The sequence below is a fragment of the Ambystoma mexicanum genome, chromosome 10 (genome assembly GCF_040938575.1).
Source record: "Ambystoma mexicanum isolate Mex_15411 chromosome 10, UKY_AmexF1_1, whole genome shotgun sequence".
Classification (NCBI taxonomy): Eukaryota; Metazoa; Chordata; class Amphibia; order Caudata; family Ambystomatidae; genus Ambystoma; species Ambystoma mexicanum.
In genome coordinates, this window is record NC_090932.1 from 651728041 (window position 1) to 651745611 (window position 17571).

The following is a 17571-nucleotide window of genomic DNA, read 5'->3' on the forward strand; positions in this document are numbered from 1 at the left end:
CTCTTAGTGGGAATGGATGCTAGGCCAATGCAGTACCTGGCCTATTACTGCAAATACTCTGTTAGAGATGTTGTTTTCTATGTTCATGTCCATTCAGTAATTGTCTTCTCTGGAGAGATCTCCTCCAAGTGTGAGGTGCACAAACTATTTCCTCATAATATTGCCACGTATCAGTCCATACCCCATCAGTGGGACTTGGCTCCACCCAACTTCGCCCTCCGTGACGTTCATCCTTCTCTATTCTCTGCCCACCCCTTCCTAAAAAAACTTCCATGATCCCTCACCATCACTCTCGGTGCACTTCCCCAGCCCATTCTATCTGAACATTTAGGGTCTGATTAAAGCAGCACTTTGTTGTCCTAACTGCCTTGATTCATGAGCTCAGCTCTCACAGGGGCTGATAGTAGTTTGTGAGCCATGGGCTTAGGGGAGGGGGGCCCTTGGAGAAACATGTGAACACAAAGAAAATCATACTGCAAGCAGGAACATTCTCTGAAGAAGCCCTAAAGCATTTGTTTTTGTCCCATCTTTTCCTGGGCACTTACAGAGTGGGAGAGATGCTCTGCTCAGGCATCGCGTTGTAGGATTTAGAATTTGGGCCATGTTTCTTTCAACTTCACCTGAATCTGCTCTTTTATGCCTCACTCTAGGGACTGTCTGTCTCTGCCTCTCTCCCCCTCTGGCTTAGTGGCCTTGCACTGTGGTGGTGGGCACACTTAGCATGTGAGTCATTAACTTGCCCTTGCTTGGCAACCTTTCTGCACAGCCCACCCAGCTCAGAAACATTTATATCTATTTACATGGCCAGGCAGGCGCCAAGGCAGTCCCTTGGTCAGTGTGCTGTGTGCTGAGTTTGTAAAGTAACAGTCAGCAACATAGGTTAAGGCCCAAGAAATAAAACGGCAATAGGTCAAATATAGACAGGAGCTTTTTGAAAGGAAGATGAAGTAATTTGGTGGCCTAATCATCATGACGCTATCACTGAGAATGGAATAAGGCCAACACAGGACTCCAAAATAAGTCTGTGTGTGCTAGTGGCCCAACACAAAATGGGAAGCCCTCCTCTTCCCCTGGGAGCCCTCCTCGTGATAGCCCCCACAAGCTCCTCAAAGAGCATGCTGCACCACAGACTCTTAGGCTATCATGCATGTGCAATGCACACGATATAATCATGCTGCCACAGGGGCGAACCGCATGCTGCACTAGGTGCTAACAGCATGCAGCACTAGGTGAATGATGCACGTATGTTTTTGACTCAAACTATACATCTTTCATAGACAAGGGGGGACCCCAATTGCCAAATATACCAGCCACCATGGAACGCGAGCAGTAACATTGTTATGCGTATGCCAGTAGCAAAGGCAGATTTTGGTGCCTATGGGAAGAGGATTTTGAGGGAGACCATAGAATGCTGACACAGATTCTGAGAGTGCTGGGAGTGTTAGTCTCCTGTGTGGGAGGATAGATTTCCTGCTCTAATAACATTTCAAATCTCTTAATGTCGATGGTCACATCTAACTCAAAGAATATCGATCACCCCACCCTGCAGCCACGTATCATAACATTTTTATGTACGTGATTATTTAGAGGTGTAATTTCTCCATACAAGATTTTTATTCAGTACATTCTAATCTTTAGAATCTCCTCCTGTTGATATTAGTGTTCTGTTTTTACCATGCTATCAGTTAAGGTGTTTGATTTCTGTTTTGCAGGAACCCTTTGCCTTCCAATGATACTGTCTACATTCAGCCATTTCTCCCTGTTCCACCTGGGAGCAAATATGTATGTTTTGTGGAGTTTTTCTTCGAGCATAGTTTCCCTACTGGGTCCGGAGCAGTTCATGGCAGTTTATCTCTCAGCAGGTAAATATTTTTTGTTTCCAGTGTGTAAGAACTAATGGTCTAACAAAATACAAGTGTAATAAAATCTATGCAAAGTCTGTTTTAAAAAAAATGTTTCAGCTGATAATATTCAACTTTACAATTCATAAAAGTATAAAATCAAAAATACAGTAGATGAAAAATAGTTGATGAAATTGCATTGGTACAAGGTCATGCAATCATCCACGGCATGTGTATGGATAATCGTCACAAAATGTTCATAGTGCTACCAAACAGTAAAAAAGGACAAAGAGAGAGATAATCAGAGGAAGAGTTGATTTGAACAGAAGAGAAAATGTCAAAACTTATATTGCAAATCAGAATATTTTCTAGACAAAAGCAGCTTGTCAAAATCCAAACTATTCATCATTGTGCAATCGTAGTGCTTGCAAAAATGTCATAATTGTAATTCTCAATGCAATTTTGTTAGTGCAAAATATGGATCGCCAAAAGATTTCCACATCAAAGATTTTAAGATGTTTAAAGTGTCTTTCAAAATGTGAACAGCGTTGTTTATTCAAATTAGGGCATTCAGTGATGAGATGTTTCAAAGTTTCAGATTGAGCCTGTTGTTGACAAAAACGACAAAAGTTGAGTTCTTTGGAAATAATTTTGCAACAAGACAAAACCTTGTTAGTAGGCCACATGTTTAGTATTTTTAGTATTAGCCGCAGGCATTCACTTCTTAACATAGGAGATGGACATTTTGCTAGATGGCCTTCTACTGTGCAAAAACCCTTCTTAGCAAAGGGATTATTTTTTAAAGCTTTGTAAATAGTACATTGCTGTCGTGTTTTAATCCACTTAGTGTATGCATTTCTGTTTACCACGGGAGGAGTTTCCTAGCAAAAGATCAATTGTATATTAGCTTCATCAAGTAATTTAGTGACAGTTCTTTTCCAGTTCTGAATAAATTTGTGGTTTGATGAACATACATATTCGGCAAGGATCTGTAGAAGATGATTGGTATTGGAATTTAATAAACATTTTCTATGAAGCATACAATACTTCCAAATGTACAAACAATACAATGAGGACATTCCCATCTAATGCCTAATTAAAGCCATTGGTGTTGACTTGGGTAAGCTTAAAAGGTGTTTCCAGAATGTGCCCTCTAATTTAAGCCAAACAATCTCAGGAAGAGCAGGCTTAGTTTCTGCACCATATAGAATTTGAGGAGCAGCTTTCTGATTTAAATATGTGAGTAAGGCAATGCATGAAAACGTGCCATATTTGGCGTGAAAGTCTGTGTTTGTGTGGTAACACACTGTAGTTGGTGAGGGTTTCCCCTAGAAATATGAAATGGGACAATGTAGGCCCACACCCCCCACATAAAGGGCAAGAGGAGGGTTAATTTGGAGAAAAAACTTTGGGCAGCATTACCCAACCAGCATGCCCATGTGAAGAAAAGCTATAGATCAGTTGTAGCCAAAATAGAATTCTGATTTACAAAAAATGGTCAGCCATGGTAATATATTGCTTTTTGGACCTTCATAATTTGTTGCTATCACACCACAGTTTTTTTTAATGTTATCACCTGAAAGGTGATGCCACTGAACCTGCCAGACAATCTGGAAGCTCGAAAGGTGGACTTAACCTTGTGGTATCGCATACGTTTTAAGCCTCCTTAACACCAAGAGGCTGGCATTTTCACCTCCCTGTGATTTGGCCTCTAGTCACGCCTGCCTCCCCTCTCCCCACCTCAAAACGTAACCCCACATCCCTCGTACACTTACATTTCCCCCCTCCAGCTTCCCACACTGTCTGCTTGCCTCTTCCTATAATGGCTGCCTCCTCCTATAATGGCTGTCTCTTCCTTGCCCCGAACATGGTCACCCTGGAAAGAAATTAGTTTCCTTCTCTCTTCATCCATGGCGGCCATTTTGTTTTGAAGGATTTTTTTTTTGTCACTTGAGAAACGGTTCTGCACAGTTTCTCAACTTCACCCCCCTTACCACCCGGCCCCTCTCCTTAATAGCTACCCCTTCGTTGCATTGTCGGTCAGGCATTGGTACAGGAATCCACCTTAGGAGGCTCCGGACCGGTAATTATCCCCCTCCTCCCCCTGCGTATTGATTAAATATTTAAATTACACATTATATTTTGGATCACATTCTTTGTTCCTAACACATGTTCATATCAGTACAGACATTGAACACAGATAATCTCCTATGGTGTCTAACCATTAACTGTCTTCTCCTCTGCCAAATGTACATTGCCAACAAGGGTGGACTGGGAACCAAAAGAGGCCCTGGAAATACTGTTCAACGTGGACCCATATTACATATTTTCAGCAAGCCCAACCCCTTTCCTATGAGAAAATGTGGACATAAAATAGGTTATCAAAAAAAGAGGCTCAGGCTGCAGAGGCCTAGCAGGGAATTTCCAGCATCTCCTATAGGCCAGTCCACCCCTGATTGCCAAACTAATTAGATTAGGTTTTAGTACTTCTCCTGAGATAAAACGCTTGGAATTTACTGCACTCAGTACTCGCTTATTCCTGCAGAGTACTTTCACATTACATATCTTTCATTGTATCGTGCGTCAGTCTGCCACTATTGTATCACCCAACATTTCTGTGTGATTTTGAAAGTTTATTTCAATATTTTGGTGAATTTGTTTAAAAGGTATTTTTTCCCCAGTTTTGTAAACTGTCTTTCGAGGGCCTCTGGTAAAAGCTTAACTTTTTTTTTTTTCATTGCTTGTCCAGAACGTGTGCCTCCAGAAAGAGATTGATTGAACACTACTATTTTAGGTTTAGCTTATTTGTGGTACAGCCTCCAATTGGTGAACTGTTATGTATGGTGGAAGGCTGATACGTTCCACTAGCGTAAGCAGAACTCTCGAAACATTTCATACTGCGTTTTTCCCAAAATATTGCAGTGCATATGCGTACACAATGCATAGAATGCTCTGAGTGCACGCTCGATGAGGCAGGGGGGGTGAAGTACATAGATGCCATGCTTGCAAAGCAACGATGGAGCATCACAACCGCGTCCCTACTACACCCATTAATGTCATTAGGCTGGCTTCGAAAAGATGAAATGCGTATGGGTTCAAAAGCGTTGCTAGAGCGCTGCTCCCTGTATGGCTGAGCTGCAGTGCTTTAAGTGGGGTAATAAATTGAGTGGGGGGAGGGGGCCTGATTTGAGGGGTGCGGCTTCCATCATGGGCGTGGCCTGAAAAGTGCACAAACCATAGTAAGGTACGCAAACAAATATATAAATGTATGTAAGCATTTATATATTCGTATGCATAGCTTACTATGGTTTGTGTACTTTTCAAGCCATCTTTTATAAACATACAAATATGTTAAAAATCTCTGCTCATAAAAGATGGCTTGAAAAGTACACAATTCAATTATTTTGAGTGAGTCAGTGTTTCTGCTCTGCAGCTCACATTCCCCCTCCTGGGATGAGCCTGGCTGCTCTGCCACTCTGCCAACTTGGGTGGTGCAGGCCTATATTAGATGTTGGGGGCCCTAAAGCCAGGGGATTAGTCTTATGGAGTCTACCCCAGTTGTACATTAGAAAAACGTACCTAACAATTTTCCACTAGCCTTTCTGACTGTAATCTAGAAGCATCCTGCAAGGAAACCACTTGAAGAGCAGTTTTAGGGGCTGGTTGGTGTTCAGTGAGTAGTTTTACATTGATTTCAATTGGTTTTTGGTCTGTTTGAGGTGCCTTTTTGAAGGGATTTGTGCGCTTTTTGCAATAGTTTTTTGCCTAGTTTGAGGGGTTTATCTTGTGTGGACTCCCACCCCTATTTCATAGCTGGTCTGCATCTAGAGTGAAGGATCAACATACTTCACATTTAAATAGAACTGTTAAAGACTACCATGCGTCACATCCAGACAGAATTTTGAGGATAATCATGCGTCACATCCAGGCAGAATTGTGAAGATTATCATGTCACATCTATATAGAATTGTGGAGATTAGCCTGCATCACGTCTAGACAGAATTTTGGAGATAATCATGCATTACATCTGGACTGATTCTGAAGATGATATATATTTATAATTGGTTATTTATAATGCACTTAATACCCGAGGTTTCTAAGTGCAGACCCGGGGATCGAACCTGCGTTGCTCTGCTTCGTCTTGCTTCCAAGTCGAGCGCGTTGTCCCCGATCTATCCTCCCGATAAATCATATGTCACATCTAGATAGAAGTGTGGAGATAAGCCTGCGTCACATTTAGAAATAATTGTGGAGATTAGCCTGAGTTACATTTAGATAGAATTGTGGAGATAATCATGCACCGCATCTAGACGGTGATGCCACTAACTAACCCTACTAAAACAATCTCGCCCCTTAACATACACCTCTCAAACTCTAACCAAACACAACCATACCTCTAAAGCACTACAAACCACACACAAAACGCACTGCAACAATAAAACAAACCACACATAGCCCGCACAAAGCACATGACGGCTACCAACCGAAAAGCACACCTTAGCTCAGCGAGCAGTGATAACCAAACTGAAGCTGCCAACAACACAGCACAGCGCTCTTGCACTTTTCCCGCTCAATCCTACTAACCCATCCCACCCCCTTTCTTTTTTGATCCGCCAGGGGACAACTTTGTGGTGATAGTGGGCGGTATAAATATTCTTTAACAGTAATATCTTTTATAAAGCTTTGCCAACGGACAAAGACGCCTCAGCCTCAGTGATCTGTGCTCTGCAGAGCAGTTTAGATCACCAAGCCTGAGGTGTCTTTGACCCTCGGAAAACCTGGGGGGTCCCTGATCTAATCCCTAGATTAGATCAGGGACCCCTCAGGTTCTCTGAGGGTCAGTGACCTGGGGAGGGGGTAGGGAAACAAAGGGACCATAACTTCCTCCCGTGACCCCTCACGTGAGGGGTTACAAGAGGAAGTAATAGTGACTGACAGAGGTGCCAGCCAGTGACAGCGTTGCTGATACTGCAACTTCCAGTTTGAGCGATGCTGTGGCTGGCTGGCACTTCTGTCAGTCACAGCTTACCTGACTTTAAAATGACAGGCGCATCTCCTGTCTTGGCTAGGTGGTGGAATAATGTGTCCCGCCATGGCGTGGTGGGACCGGGGGCCCTAGAAGGGCCACGGCTTTGCCCCACTTTTTGGAGACTGCCGGGACCCAGCCCTGGCTCGCACCGGCCCACTTTAAGCACTGGGCAGAGGGTGCTGTGGACTGGAAATCGCTATTCAGTGGTTTTTAGGTTTGCTGCTCATGAACCAAACCGCTCAATGTTTTTAGTACAGCCTCCGGTGAATGTGTTGTATTGCCAGATTTGAATATGCTAAACGTGTTCAACCCTTCATTTTAAGATAATGTTTTTCCATGTTTATACGACTATCCTGCGGCCATGCCCTTTTGTATAGGCGTCTCTCTCTTTCCACAGCTGTTCTCCCCTCCCCCGTACCTCATTTAAGTGCACTCTGCCGTCATATACATGTGGTACATCATAAAACCTAGAATAAAATATAGTTTCACTATCTGACGCCAAAGTGTCATATGCAGGATCACATATTTGTTTGATTTAGTCAACGTTGCAGGCAAACAAACGTAATCACATTCATACAGCGTGTATTAAAATATACACACTACTTATTCAACTCTAGCCCATTCCTTTTGGTGACCACAGGCATCTACTTTTTGACATGGGCAATGGGAAGTTGCCCTGCAGCGAATGTCTTGTTTAAGTATTTGAAACATAAAACGTATTGATGCCATCTATTAGCTGTGCCTTGTGTATAAGTGTATATTGTGTATAGGATTATGACATTGCTACAAATATCACAATTTTGAATGGATTAAAGTCTGACCTCACAGGCAGTGCCTGGACCCAACAAAGATCCTGGCTCTGTATAAATTCTGCAGCCAATGAATCTTTTGGATGACTGCCTTGCGCTAATTCTGCCCTGTGTAACGTTTTCTGTTGGCCCCTCGATAAACCATGCGCACATGTGGAGCCAGTGCTCCACAAGCAACATGCTTCTTGAAAGCTTTGTCCATTATACCTTCAAGGATGACTGCTATTTGGGGGGGGGGGGGGGGCAGGAACTTCCACCCGCTCTGGGATGTCGTGTACCTACTAGGTATATGTGGGGCAGACTGCTGTCCATAGAACACTGTACAGGTCTAGAAGTAAGTTCACTTTTGGAAGAGACTGGGGGTTTCACGAGGATCCCTGTAGCTCACAGATGCCAGTGGTGGAGATTGCCCAACCTCCAGCTAACAGACACACCATCAAACAGGCCAGAAACATGGTTTGGACAACGACAGAGGTTTGCTGCCACATTCCGGTCAGAGACCTGAAAATGTACATAGTTGAGCTACCTAAATGCAATTGAGCTCCCTGGTCCTAATTCGGTATGGGGATATAAAGGGGATGGGACTGACGAGTGGTGTAGGAGTTTGGAGAGCGAGGAGGAACGGAATAGAGCTGGTGGAGCAGAAGAGTGGAGGTAGTAGAGAAGAATGGAGTGGAGCAAAGAAAGAGAAGAGCAAGATGAAAGTGGAGGTGGAGAAGAATTCAAAAGGGAAGAGCTGACATGAAGGGGCATGAGTTGATGGGAGAAAGAGGATGAGATTGAAGAGTTATAGAGGTGGAAAAGAAAGGCGTACAAGGAGGTTAAGGAAGGGAAGTTGGCAGAGAAGGGGAGAGTGAATCGAGAAGAATGTAGTAGGTGGTTGACAGGGAAGAGCAGAGAAGGTGGGAGAGCAGAAAATTGGAAGAGTTAGTGTGCATGCGTGTGTTTGCTGTAACGGGCCAGAAGGAGTCAGACACGCATTGGACACTTTTACTATTTTATTTAAATAATAAGGAAAATGCCTCACTCGCCCTATTGCTGAGGGGATGTTGCTTGCCTAACCAAACGGATTAAGGGTGCTAGTCTGTCGTCAAATGTCCAAAGAAAAATGTCTACCGTCTAAAAAACGACTTCTATCCAACAATACCACTTGAACTAAAAACTAAAACGTTGCCAGGATATATATTTTCTGGCACCTTCCCTTTAGCCGTATATCTATGAGCTTTCTTTCAGGGTTCTATCCAAATGCAACAATAGCTGGAACCAAGTTATTCAAGACTATTCTTCTTGATTTACCGTGTCATTTTCACGAGATATACTCCTGGTATATATTCATAGGTCTGGTACTCCAGATGGTGCGAGACCCATCAATGTCCTCAATATCCTCTTTACTGTTTTTCCGAATGTATTCTCTTACAGTTCGTCATCTTACTTTTAGTCCTTCAGATTCTTCATACTCAACTATCCTTCGATTGGGTTTTGATATACCTTTAATATTGGTGTGGCACCTCCACTCCTGGGTCCTCTATATTGTGTTTCCCCTCTCTCGTTCTTGGATTTCTGTCATTGATACTGGGATTTAATTCTGTTCGCTTTTCACAGTTTCTTGTTAAAGAAGTCAAATGTTTACCAACAAGTATACTTGGTAACTTTCTAAATGTTTCCGAATAGGTTGCCAGTCAAAGGATCGAATCTAAAGGGTCGACAGGTCAAAGGATCGACACCAAAGCGTCGACAGGTCAAAGGATCGAATTTATTTTTTATTTATTTTTACATATTTCTTTTTTGGGGGGTCCCCTCAACCCCCTTTTTTTGCTAAAAACCACTTTTTTTCCCTAAACAAAAAGCTAAAAAAATATATAATTAAAAAATAAAATCGATCCTTTGACCTGTCGACCCTTTGGTGTCGATCCTTTGACCTGACGACCCTTTGGATTCGATCCTTTGACTAGACACCTCCCAATATACATTTCGAGGGGATTGGGTCCTCCGACGTATTCCATATCTATGACATGTAATCACCACAGCTGTGCTGCTTCGGAAACTTTTTTCTGCGTCCTGTGTCGATGACATCAATGCGCTGTCGTCGAGGACCTCCTTCGACGTCCAACGTCATCTGATGTGATAAGTAGGACGCACGACGCCCATAGCCTCAGTTCTGTGTTTTCCACGAACGTGTTGCTTCGTGAATCTCGGTTAACGCCTCGACTCTTTGGAGTTCTGTTCTTCTCGGTTCTTCGAACCTGTTCGTTTTTGTGAGAAAATCCTTCGTGTGAAGATGTCTTCTACTTCGTCTTCGACCCCGCGTCCGGGCTTCAAGAAGTGCGGGGAGTGTGGGTCCAAGATGTCGGTGACGGACTCGCACGACGCCTGCCTCTGGTGCCTGGGGAGGCCCACGACACGGATGACTGTATCGACTGCCAGTCGCTCACGTCCAAAGCCTTACGTGAACGTAAGAAGAAGTTGTCGGTAGGTCGGGTGTCCAAGCCCCGGAAGTCGAAGTCTGCGGGGCTTTCGACGGATGATTCGAGAGGAGACTCTCCGCGTCATCGTCGGAAGTCTCGTGGGTCTCCTTCTAGGAGTCGGTCTCGCCACTCCTCGGCCTCTTCGAGGCATTCTCGGAAGCGCCGACAGCAGTCGTCTTCCAGGTCCTCTTCGTAGGTCTCTGCCCGGCACGTCGCTTACCCCACCAGCCGTGCGACGCCGGAGGAATGGGCTTCCTTCGGGAAGAAAATGCTGACGATTCTCGAGTTGCAGGGTACTAAGCCGTCCGCGCCCCCGAGTGGGGTCGGTCGTGAGAGGTCGATAGACACCGCTCGCAAGAGTGGTTGGCACGAATCACGGGAGAGGTCCCGTTCAGACAAGGGGACTCGTTCTCGATGTACCCGTTCCAGGTCCCGGTCCTCGACGCGTTCGAGACCGTGTGCACCTGTGATGTCTTCGAAGAAGACAACGACGTCTGAGGCGTCGAGGGCGTTGACAGGCTTTCTCGAGGCTCCGGCTCCGAAGAAGTCGTCGAAGGACACGCTCGGAGCTCCGGCTTCGAGGACTGTGTCGACGCCGCCGATGCTGGCGGCGCTGCATCTGACATCGACGCCGATTTACTCGACGCCGATGCCTGTTCTCTCGACGGCGGCGCCGATTCACTCGACACCCTCGACGCCTTTCGAGGCCGGGGTGTCGGAGGTACCCCGTGGCACGGGGGAACCCCCTAGGAAGGCTCTGGTTATAAGAGCAAGCACTCTCGGGTGCCTTCTTTTCGCCACCTGGAATATATTTCGGAGGCGGATGAGGATTCTGATGGCCTGGTTCCTAGTCAGGTTCCAGATGAAATTGTCTCGGGCCATAGTCAGTTTGACGATTTGAGGCAGTCACTGCATGATGCCAGTGGACTGGACACCTCTCCGGAGGTGGAGTTTTGTAGGCCTGAGCCTGGCTCTCATGCCGATTCCTCGTACCGGCGCCTTATGGCTAGGGTTTCCGAGTACTTGGGATGGTCTGCTCCCCCAGGGGAGTTTGTGCAGGATGATCTCACGGACATTCGTGATGTTGGTCCCCCAACTGACCCGGTACTGCCGTTCCATATGGCTTTACAGAGAAGGGTGGCGGCGGCTTGGACTGCTCCGGAGAGTCTCCCGGCGGTGGGCAGGTCCTTGTCGCGAAAATACCGTCCAGCCAGTAGCGACCCCTGCTACTTGACCAGGCACCCCACTCCGGAGAGTTTGGTGGTGCAGGCGGCCATGGCCCCGGCAAAGCAGGCGTCGTACCCTACCATCCCTCCTGATAGGGACGACAAACGTTTGGATGGCTGGGCGAAGAAAGTGTTTTCTTCTGGTGGTATGGCGCTTCAGGCGGCCAACTCCATTTGTGCCTTGTCTCGTTTCACACACACTCTGTGGAACTGTGTTGCGTTAGCGGCTGAACATATTCCCGAAGGGGACAAAAGGGATGGTTTCCTTGCTATGGTCCAGGATGGTAAGGATGCCATGTGTGAGTCCGTTCAGTCGGGTTTGGACTTGGCTGAATGCGTCAGCAGGTCCATGGCGGCGAGCACCGTGATACGCAGGTTTGCGTGGTTGCGGAAGTCGGGGTTTGCTCCTGATGTGCAGTCCCGGCTCCTCAACTTGCCCTTTGACGGTGAACACCTTTTTGGCAGCAAGGCTGACGAGAGCCTTGAGAGGTTGCAGACCTCAAAAGCTGCAGCAAAGTCGTTGGGTGCTGCAGTTCGCCAACCTCCGCCTTTTCGTCCTAGGGGACAGCAATGGAGGGGTGGTTCCTTTTGCTATTACTCGTCCTTCAGTAAAGCGAGAGGAGCTGGCAGTCAAAGAGGCCAACGCAGGGGTACCAGAGGTGGACGACAGGGTACCCGTGGTGCCAAGGCCGCTCGGGCAGTTGCCTCTTTGCCCTCAGGTAACGCCGCAGCCGCTACCACTCAGTCATGAGGCCATGTCCCATGGTTCACCGGTTGGGGGAAGGCTGGCGCAGCATCTTGTAGAGTGGCGTGCCATTACTTCAGATGTGTGGGTTCTGGAGATCATAACCCACGGCTACTGTCTTCCCTTTCGGCACAGGCCTTGCGACAATCCACCGGGGAACCTCTCTTTGCAGAGTCCGGATCCGCTCCTTGCGCAGGAAATTCAAGCCCTGCTGGAGAAAGGCGCCATAGAACTGGTGCCTGTAGCGGAGAGGAACAAGGGATGGTATTCCCCTTATTTTTTGATTTCAAAGAAAGACGGGGGATTGAGACCCATCATGGACTTGCGCGGTTTTAACAAACTCCTAAGGAAGGACAAGTTCAAGATGGTTACTCTCTCTCAAGTCCTCCAGCTTCAGGACTGGTTGTTGTCTCTCGACCTCAAGGATGCTTATTTCCATGTTCCGATCCATCCCAAGCACAAGAAGTACCTGAGGTTCGCGGTTGGCGACTCGCACTTTCAGTTTCGGGTCCTGCCGTTCGGATTGACCTCCGCCCCGAGGGTTTTCACCAAGCTCATGGTGGTGGTGGCAGCGCATCTCAGGCATGGGGGGATTCACGTCTACCCCTACCTGGACGATTGGTTGATCAGGGGGAGCTCTCCCGAGCAAGTCCTGGATCATCTGTCCGTCACCTGCCACTCCCTTCACAGGCTGGGCTTCTTCCTCAATTTAAAGAAGTCCCATTTGACGCCAACACAGCGGCTCCAGTACATCGGAGCAGTGCTCGACACTTCCATGGGGCAGTGTTTTCCTCCCCAGGTGAGGGCTCTTCACATTCAGCAGATGATGCACACGTTTCAGCATGCCCAGACGCTCCCAGCGTTCGAGTTCTTGAGGTTGCTCGGCCTCATGGCATCCTGCATTCTTCTGGTGCCAGAGGCTCGCCTGCGGATGAGATCTTTGCAGTGGGCACTCAAGATGCAATGGTCGCAGTCCTCCGGCAGGATGTCGGACCCGGTTCAGGTGCCGCCCTCGGTCGCCCGGGACCTTCTGTGGTGGGCCGTCGAAGGCAACTTGATGAAGGGGGCTCCGTTTTGGCTTCCCTGGCCGGAGGTGAGGATCGTGACGGATGCATCCCTCACGGGATGGGGAGCTCATGCCAACGGGCTGACAGTCCGCGGTCGTTGGTCTCCGTCGGAGTCCAGACTCCATATCAATCTGTTGGAGCTGAGGGCCGTCAGGCTAGCCCTGAAGGCTTTTCTGCCGACTGTGCGAGGAAAGAATGTCCTGATCCTGACGGACAACACAGTGGCCATGCACTACCTCAACAAAAAGGGGGGGGGCAGGGTCACTTCCTCTGTGCAGGGAGGCGATGCAGCTCGAGTTCTGGGCCATCCAGCAGGAAGTTTCGATCTCGGCAGTTCATCTGGCCAGAGACGAAAACGTGACGGTGGACGCTCTGAGCAGGCAGAGCACGATCTCTCACGAGTGGGAGTTGGCTCAGGAGATTCTCCTGGAGATCTTCGCCCTTTGGGGGACCCCTCAAGTAGATCTCTTCGCCTCCAGTGTCAACTGGAAGTGCGAGAGGTTCTGCTCGCGGGAATTTCCTCCAAAAGGATCCTTAGGAGACGTGTTCGTGGTGGAGTGGTCATTCCCGCTGCTGTACGCGTTTCCTCCAGTCCCCGTCATCCCGCAAGTGCTGCGGAGGTTATGTAAATTCGGTTCCCGGATTATCCTCATTGCTCCGGCGTGGGCTCGGAGGACGTGATACCCGGACCTTCTCGACTTGTCCATCTGCCCTCCACGTCGTCTTCCCTACCGAGACAATCTGCTCTCACGGGAGGGGGGTCAGGTTCTCCATCCAGAGGTCAGATCCCTCAACCTTCACGCTAGGCTTCTGAAAGGTTGAGGTATAAGGATTGGGACCTCCCTGAAGACGTGATGGAGGTGTTGCTCTCGGCCCGAAGGCCAGCAACAAAGTCTCTGTACCGTTGCCGTTGGCGTAAGTTCTGCGACTGGTGCAGAGTTCAGAATGTGGATCCTTTTGCATGTGACATCCCCATGGTTCTGTCCTTTTTACTTTCTTTGGCCCACAGGAGCTTGCAAGTGGGTACCATTAAAGGTTACCTGGCGGCGCTGTCCATCTTTAAGCGCTTGTCTGAAGAGTGTTCCTACTTTAAAATCCCTTTAATTTCACAGTTTATGAAAGGGCTCACTAATGTGTTCCCTCCGTCACCTTTCCTGGTGCCCGGTTGGGATTTAAACCTTGTTCTTAAGTTTCTTATGGGTGCTCCGTTTGAGCCTTTACATTCTTGCCCTTTGAGGCTGTTAACTCTGAAAACTGTGTTTTTTGTTGCGGTTACTTCCGCTTGCAGAGTGAGTGAGTTACAGGCACTTTCAGTTAAGCCACCCTTCACTGTATTTCACAAGGACAGGGTTGTCCTTAGAGTTCGTCCTTCTTTTCTTCCGAAGGTAGTGACGGAATTTCATTTGGCCCAGAAGGTTGTTCTTCCGGCATTCTATCCTCCGCATCCTGGTAAGGAAGAGGAGAGGCTCCATAGGCTTGATCCTAGGAGAGCTTTAAGCTTTTATGTTTCACGCATGTCCCGGGTCAGAGTGGACGATCAACTCTTTATTGGTTACGCTGGAAAGCGTTTGGGACAAGCTGTGACGAAACAGACTTTATCTGGCTGGATTATTTTGGCCATCTCGGAGTGTTACCACTTGGCGGGTAAGGACCCACCGGCTGGCTTGCAGGCCCATTCTACCAGGGGTATGGCTGCATCTACTGCCTTGCAGAGGGGTGTGCCTGTTCGCAACATCTGTGATGCAGCCACCTGGGCTTCAGTACATACATTTGTACATCACTATTCCCTCGATTCCATCCGAGGACAGGATCTGGCCTTTGGCAAGGCGGTCCTTTGCTCTGCTATTTGATTGGCAATGCTAAATTTTGATTCTAAATTCTTTCCCTCCTCCTTGCTCTGGTACTGCTTTGGGAGTCTGTCATAGATATGGAATACGTCGGAGGACCCAATCCCCTCGAAGAACAAGTTACTTTCTTACCTGGTAACGTTCTTTCGATGGGATGGTCCGACGACGTATTCCATATCGCTCCCTCCCTGCCTTCCCCGCTGCAGAATTTCTTTTGCGATTGCAGCTTACGTTCCACAAGGCTTTGTGTCTGACTGGCAGTTGACTAATGTCACACGTTCTGGGGGAAAAAACTACAACTCAGGCTACGGGCGTCGTGCGTCCTACTTATCACATCAGATGACGTCGGACGTCGGAGGAGGTCCTCGACGACGGCGCATCAACGTCATCGACGCAGATGCCGAAAAAGTTTCCGAAGCAGCACAGCTGTGGTGATTACATGTCATAGATATGGAATACGTCGTCGGACCATCCCATCGAAAGAACGTTACCAGGTAAGAAAGTAACTTGTTCATTCATGCTACTCTGTGATTCACAGTCAACCTTGCGGTTCCTTCCAATGAATGTGCGTGTTCCTGATAGCCTCCTGCTTCTCAGTGCCTCCCTGGTACCTTCTTTTGACATGTGTGGCTTTTTGGGGCTTGGCATCCGTATGCTCCCGAGCCTGCTGGGCCTAGAGACTCCAGCTACTCCTCACTGATTACACCCAGTACGGCCGGAATATGTCTGGGAATGGGTTTGGTCTCGTGCAGAAAGGATATAACATAACATAACAGGCGTATTTGTAAAGCGTACGTTCACCCCCGAAGGGGCATCTTGGCGCTAATAACAGATGTTTATTTTTTACCCAACTTAATGGTACTCATTTTATCGACCTTGGAAGGACGAAGGGCTGAGTGGACCTGCCGGGATTCAAACCTGTGAAAATGAGGTCAAGCACAGGCCCCTGTAGTGGATGCATTACTCCACAGAGCCACAGACCCGGCTAAAGTTCAGGCTGGACAGCCCCTTTTGGGGTGGGACCAAGCCTGATTTGCATTTATTCTTTCCACTTCTGTAATGGCTTAACAGGCTGAAGAACGATGGTCTGGATGTTTGACCAGGCAAATTCCAAAGGTTAGGATTAATTCCAGAACTCCAGCCATCACCTCTTTTGTTTTGTGGTTTCTTCGACTCTCCATCTCCTCTCTCCTGGGTTCATGTCGGACTCGCTCTTCGCGTCCCGCTGTGTTGGCGTACTCAGCATAGGTCTGCTGATGGGAGGATTGTCTCTCCCGTTTCCTCTGGTTGCGGCATTGTTGATTGTTCCCCAGGTCAGCAACGCGTGTCCTTGGTCACGCAACTACATTGGACTGTCTCCCAGACTCTGTCCTGACAGCGTCTTCCCTGCTGTTGACTGCGCCGGTCTTCCGGCGTATTTCTTTGGGGTTCTTGCCTTCTTGGATTGCCGCGGGCTCCGCGGCTCCACACTGCTCCACCCCTCCAATGTGTAGCTATGTCAGAGTTCTTCCCCTGCATATGGCTCTCTTCCTCTCTGATCGTTGTGTCCTGGTTACATACAAGTCCACACTCTAAGGGGCTTTCCCTTTTCATCCATGCCTCAGCATTACCTGAAGCCAAAAAAAGGAAGGTATATAACTTATTACTGAAGGCAATCCCATATTGGCAGATAGTGTTGCTGGTATAGGTAGTTCCTTGTGGGAAACAGAGTCCTTGTCCCCTAGAGGGATGTCACTCCCAGTGAAGTCCCACTTGCTCAGACCCCTAGGGGAGGGTCTTGTGGAGCTGGCACATCTCTCTAGCCTCAAAGGGGGTGGCTTCTACCTGGGGTGAAGGGGGGAATACTCTAGATCTGTCACACCATGCATCTGCCTGTCTTGGAGGGGCAAAGAGACAAAAAGCAAGAGACCTGTCCAAGAGGGGACAGGGGGGAGAAATGCACAGAAAGGACAGATGAAATAGAAAGTGAAAACATGGGGAAGAGACAAGGTTGCCAAGAGAGTGTCTCCAAACCTTTGATCTAGAATAGAGTTCGCGGTGCACATCATCCTATAGGATGGGGAAGCGCCTGCGTGGGTCCGCCCACGCCTCCGATAATTAAGAAGAAGAATAGAGTTCAGCAGTGTTTATAAATGCCTGAAGCCAGTCCTGGGTGCCTTGAATACACAGCAGCAGACCAATTTACCACTGGAAAAAGTGGGAAGAAGCCCAATGACCACAGGGTCCAATGTTTGCTAAAGAATCTGACACCTGATCCTCATATAGACATACCAGGGCACTATGGTTGGTGGTGCCAGGTATCCAAGCAGTTTAAGAGAACCACCACAGCATCCAGACTTGGTCAGCGAGAGCCAAGAAAGTGTTCTACAACCGGCCAAAGATGTGCAGGGCACAATGAACCCCAGAGACTGTTAGTGACGTTCCCAGCCAAGAAGGCTGATTTCTGTGGTGATCGAGGGAAGTACTGAGCACCACAGTCACAAAGCAAGACATACTTTCTTTATGCATCCCCCCCTGTGGTATCAGTGAGCATAATCCCATG

General features: G+C 47.9%; 1 protein-coding gene across 1 annotated transcript in view; it reads left to right on the forward strand.

The window, feature by feature from the left end:
* Positions 1–17571, forward strand: part of PARL (presenilin associated rhomboid like) — a 625047-nt gene that overhangs the window by 396508 nt on the left and 210968 nt on the right. Inside the window, exon 6 of the mRNA XM_069618249.1 lies at positions 1713–1862. Within this exon, the coding sequence (XP_069474350.1) occupies positions 1713–1862 (150 nt within the window). The remainder of the gene's footprint in view (positions 1–1712; positions 1863–17571) is intronic.